Source organism: Rana temporaria, chromosome 2 (assembly GCF_905171775.1).
Source record: "Rana temporaria chromosome 2, aRanTem1.1, whole genome shotgun sequence".
Taxonomy (NCBI): Eukaryota; Metazoa; Chordata; class Amphibia; order Anura; family Ranidae; genus Rana; species Rana temporaria.
In genome coordinates, this window is record NC_053490.1 from 524,408,769 (window position 1) to 524,414,768 (window position 6,000).

Here is a 6,000-nt window from a genome sequence, read left to right on the forward strand (position 1 = left end):
AAGTACCGTCGTTTGTCACCATTCCACGTCGGCAGAATGGCACGGCTGGGCACAAGCACGTACAGGTACGTACTCTTTAAGTGCCCAGCCGTGAGTCGCAGGCGCGCGCCCGCGACCCGGTCCGAAGCTCCGTGACCGCGGGACCCGATCGCCGCTGGAGTCCCGCGATCGGTCCCTGGAGCTGAAGAACGGGGAGAGCTGTGTGTAAACACAGCTTCCCCATTCTTCACTGTGGCGCCGTCATTGATCGTGGGTTCCCTTTTATAGGGAAACACAATCAATGACGTCACACCTACAGCCACACCCCCCTACAGTTAGAAACACAAATGAGATCACACCTAACTCCTTCAGCGCCCCCTTGTGGTTAACTCCCAAACTGCAATTGTCATTTTCACAGTAAACAATGCATTTCAAATGCATTTTTTGCTGTAAAAATGACAATGGTCCCAAAAATGTGTCAAAATTGTCCGAAGTGTCCGCCATAATGTCGCAGTCACGAAAAAAATCGCTGATCGCCGCCATTAGTAGTAAAAAATATTTTTTTTATAAAAATGCAATAAAACTATCCCCTATTTTGTAAACGCTATAAATTTTGCGCAAACCAACCGATAAACGCTTATTGCGTTTTTTTTTACCAAAAATAGGTAGAAGAATACGTATCGGCCTAAACTAAGGAAAAAAATATGTTTTTATATATTTTTGGGGGATATTTATTATAGCAAAAAGTAAAAAAATTTGCATTTTTTTTCAAAATTGTCGCTCTATTTTTGTTTATAGCGCAAAAAATAAAAACCGCAGAGGTGATCAAATAGCACCAAAAGAAAGCTCTATTTGTGGGGAAAAAAGGACGCCAATTTTGTTTGGGAGCCACGTCGCACGACCGCCCAATTGTCAGTTAAAGCGACGCAGTGCCGAATCGCAAAAACTGGCCGGGTCCTTTAGCTGCCTAAAGGTCCGGGTCTTAAGTGGTTAATGTGTATTTTTTTCCCACAAAAATTGCATTTACAAAAACGCTGAGCAAATACCGTGTGACATAAAAATTGCAATGATCGACATTATACATCTCTGCTAAAAAAAAAAAATGTATAATGTTTGAGGGTTTTAACCACTTTAGCCCCGGACCATTTCGCTGCCCCGAAGACCAGAGCACTTTTTGCGACGCTTTGAGACCCCAGTCACACCTGAGCGTTTTGTAGCTTGAAGCCTGAAGCTACAAAACGCCGGAGGGGAAAAAAATCTATTATTCTCTATGGAGATGGTTCACATCTCCACTACAAAACGCCTGAAGCCATAAGTTCAAAAAACGCCTGAAGCTGAAACAAGTTCTGGGACTTTTTTTTAGGCAGATGTGGGCGTTTTTCTGCTTTTAAAATTGGTGACCCTAGACCTGTCCAAAATAGTGGTAAAAAACGCAGCAAAAATCACGGCAAAACGTGGTAAAAAACGCCAAAAAAATCGCGGCAAAACGCGGTAAAAAACGCCGCAAAAACTTGGAAAACGCTATGCTCAGGTGTGAATGCAGCCTAACTAAAAATTGCACGGTCGTGCGACTTGGCTCCCAAACAGAACTGGCATCCTTTTTTCCCCATAAATAGAGCTTTCTTTTGGTGGTATTTGATCACCTCTGCGGTTTTTATTTTGTGCGCTATAAACAAAAATAGAGCGACAATTTGGAAAAACATGCAATATTTTTTACTTTTTGCTGTAATAAATATCCCCCAAAAATATATAAAAAAAGCAAATTATTTTCCTCAGTTTAGGCCGATACCTATTCTTCTACATATTTTTGGTAAAAAAAAAAAAATGCAATAAGCGTTTATTGATTGGTTTGCGCAAAAGTTATAGCGTCTACAGAATAGGGGACAGTTTTATGGCATTTTTATAAAAACATTTACAAGTAATGGCGGCGATCAGCGATTTTTATTGTGACTGCGACATTATGGGGGACACATCGGACACTTTTGGCGCTATTTTTGGGACCATTCACATTTATACAGCGATCAGTGCTATAAAAACGCATTGATTACTGTGTAAATGTGACTGGCAGTGAAGGAGTTAATCACTAGGGGGCTAGGAAGGGGTTAAGTGTGTCCTAGGGAGTGATTCTAACTGTGTGGGGCTTAATGTGACATGACACTGACCACTGCTCCCGATGAGAGGGAGCAGACGATCAGCGTCCTGTCACTAGGCAGAACGGGGGGAAGGCCTTGTTTACACTGGCCTCTTCCCGTTTCTGCAGCTCTGTAACCCGAATGCGGGACACCAGCGGACATCGAGTCCGTTTGTCCCACAGGCACTGTCACGGAGCTCTCTGCATGGGCGTGCGCTCGCGGTATGGCGCACGTGCCCGCACGGCATTAAATTCAAATTCACATATATATACGTCACTTTGCACAGCCGTGCCATTCTGCTGACGTAAAAGTACAGGAGTCGGTCGGCAAGCGGTTAAAATGTGACATGTTGGGTATCTATTTATTCAGCACAACATCACCTTTCACAAAAAAATTGGGGTGTATATTGATTTTTTATTTTGTATTTATTTTGTATTCATTAATGTGTATTTTTTCCATAAAAATTGCATTTACAAAAACGTTGCGCAAATACTGTGTCACATAAAATTGCAACAATCAATATTATACATCTCTGCTAAAAAAAATTATAATTATTGAGGGTTTTAAGTAATTTTCTAGCACAAAATACTGATTTGAACTTCAAAACGCATTAAAGTGCCAATAAAAGCCTGATCTTCAAGTGGTTTTGTGCTGATGTTTTTCTTCTTTTTTCTTTGTAGGAGGATGATACGTCTATTACTCCCGTGGATCCTCTTTGGTCAGATATACAAGAGCTGAAGATTATTGAGTCAGAAGAAGAACTGTCTACTTCTGCAGGAACTGCAGCAGATTCGAACAGAGCTCCATCACCATCTTCTCAAAGCAGTGAAGCTGTAAAAGAAGACAGTTCTTGCGATGGGGCACCTGAACCGAATATAGAGAAGGACATTCCTCATTCGCTAGAAGAAGACAGTCGTAATACGGCAGAGGAAAGCGGGAACCAAAAAGAAAACGTAATTCCTCCAAATACAGAACTGGAAAATGACAGCACCCTACCTCAAGAAGCCCATGAATGTACACAGCAAGAACGAAGACTTGTTGACGAGCACGATTCAAGGCCCAACGCTGAAGCGCCAACTGAGGAGATTGGCCTTCGAAAGCCTATGGCTGCTGATAAAGAGAGAAGGATGGCTGTCGTAAAAGAAAGTGAAAGCGAAGATGCGCAAGTGATTTCTGATATAATGGATGAACGCAAAGGAGATGACGTGGATGATAAGTCAGAAGAAAGAAAATCAAGTGAGTCTTTAGACAATGATGATGATCTTGGAGGGGATGTTGCACAGACATTTGAGTTAGAAGATCTATGGGAAGACCACCTATGGGTAACAAGCCCTTTGCACTCCCCAAAATTAAAGACTGTTGTAGAGACTGAGGCACCGGACATACCACCAAAGAGGAGAGGAACTACAGGGCAACTATACAAAAGGCCAGAGTTTACACGTAGCTTATCCCTGGACAGTAAAGACACTCGAACGAGTCAGTGGACGTTGAAAATGGCTGGCATTAAAGCGGATGGAGGCCGTTACGTTAGATCAAAGAACGATCAACTAATAAACCAAAATCTTAAACACGAACCACAGCATGGACAAATGATATCCAGAGATCCCGAAATGCCGGTGGGTGGAAATGAAGTTGATTCTTTGCTTAAAACCGAAGACAATGATAGAAGGCCATGTATAGAACCTGCAACTGATCTTTCATGGATGAAGGACCATGAATTTGTGGATACTACAGTAGAAACTCCAAGAGAGCCGTTAAATTCCTTAGATAGTTTGCCTAATGTCAATGTTCAGGAGATAAAGCCTTCAACTCCTATTTGTAATAATCATCAACCAAATGACAGTGGCATTACCAATAAAGGATCATCAGAGGATACTCAAAGTCAACCTTCATCCTTGAAATCAGATTCATCCTCTTCATCTGGAGCAATTTTTACATTTGAAAACACATCCACCCAGAATCCTGATGGAACAAAACATCAGCAGATCCATCAATCAACCACAACTACCACACTATCTCTGTATGATCGATCAAAAAGTTTGAATGAGAAGCCGTGTTCTCACCAAAATAGCGATTTGGATTACTCATCGGCAAATCATGCCCCAACGGGACGTCGTAACTCCGCTCCGGTCAGCGTCTCGGCAGTTAGAGCTTCGTTTATGATAAAAATGTGCCAAGCCAAAGCTGTTCCAGTAGTACCACCAAAGATCCAGTACACTCAAATTCCTCAGCCATTACAAGTGTTAAATGCAGATTCCGAAGTTCTTCCTCTTGAGAAAAAAGATAGTGAACCTGATTTGACAGTAAAGCAGGCTTCACCCCAAGTTACAGGACATAATGACATTCCAAAGACACCAAAGACTGAGGTTAAAGCTGTGGAGGAAAAGGAGAATAGTGATCCAGTTTCTACAGATGCTACTCATCATTCCACTTTGAATTCCTCTTCAGACAACAACCGTGGTGTTTCTCAAGATGTTCCAGTTCTTCGCCGCAAGCGAACATCAGATGGGGAGGCTTCTGGGGACACGCCCTTTTCATCTAAATTGGAACGCCCTTCTGGAATTTCAAAGTCTTTTAGGTCCAGACCAGGAAGACCTCAAAGTCTCATACTGTTTAGCCCACCTTTTCCCATTATGGACCATCCTTCCGTCGATTCCAGATTCCTTCTAACTCCCATTAAAAGCCCAACTCAGACCACTTCACAGGAGTCTGCAGGAGAAAACCAGAGGACTCCAGATGGGGTCATTCTCAGGAATAAAATGACAATCCCCAAAAATGGGCAAAGACTGGAGACGTCAACCAGTTGCTTCTATCAACCACAACGGAGGTCTGTCATCTTGGACAGTCGGAGTGGTAGACAAATTGAGTAGCAGATGGAAACCAGGGTATATAAATTTTTATGCAAAAAAGAGAGAATGTTGATCTTTGGATCTTTCACTGCTACAGCTAACATATTTTGCTGCATTTCTGGGTCAATTTATACCCTCCGGTGATGGCAAAGCCATATGTAAATAATTATAAGATCCAAAAAGAACCAATCTTTAAAACATTGATTTAGTGAAGGAGATTTTTTTTTTTTGTGTTGGTTGTCTTCTTTGTCTACCTAATGATGGACAGTACTCTTTATTTTTTGTAATATTAACAATATTGTATAGCTGCAGTGCAGTTTATCCAGTCTGATTGATCCAAAGATGTCAATGTTTGCTTGAAGCCGAGGTCTACAAACTTTCTGAACAAAGGGCCAGTTTAGTGTCCTTGAGGCTTTAGGGGGGGTAAACTGTGACCAGTAGGTTTAGAAAATGCCCTGTTGTCATTGAGAGTAAACATCATTGGTTTTAGTGGAAGGAATAGTGTTATATAAGGCCTCGTACACACGATAGGTTAACCAGAGTACAACGGTCTGAAGGACCGTTTTCATCCATCCAAACCGATCGTGTGTAGGCCCCATAGGTTATTTAACCTTCGGTCAAAAAAAATGCCAACTTGCTTTAAAATTTAACCGATGGATTGCTAACCGATAGGTCAAAACCGATCGTTAGTATGCAAAACCATCGGTTGAAAACCCGCGCATGCTCAGAATCAAGTCGACGCATGCTTGGAAGCATTGAACTTCGGTTTTTTCAGCACGTCGTTGTGTTTTACGTCACCGTGTTCTGACACGATGTTTTTTTTAACTGATGGTGTGTACGCACGACGGACCATCAGTCAGCTTCATAGGTTAACCTAGGACAACGGTCCTTCAGACCGTTGTCCTCTGGTTAACCTATCGTGTGTACGAGGCTTTAAAGGTATCAGTGGGAGGAAAAGTGCCTCATTGTTGGTATTGATGGTCGGAATAGTGCCCTATCGTTGGTGTCTGTGCAAGGAATAGTGGCAAATCATTGGTATC

The 6,000-nt window shown here is 42.1% G+C and overlaps 1 protein-coding gene across 1 annotated transcript in view; it reads left to right on the forward strand.

Annotated features, from left to right (window-relative positions):
• ARHGAP31 (Rho GTPase activating protein 31) overlaps window positions 1-5,496 on the forward strand; it is a 252,314-nt gene extending 246,818 nt beyond the window's left edge. Inside the window, exon 12 of the mRNA XM_040339105.1 lies at window positions 2,792-5,496. Coding sequence (XP_040195039.1) covers window positions 2,792-4,981 — 2,190 coding nt within the window. The 3' untranslated portion in view covers window positions 4,982-5,496. The remainder of the gene's footprint in view (window positions 1-2,791) is intronic.
• The last annotated feature ends 504 nt before the right edge of the window (window positions 5,497-6,000 follow it).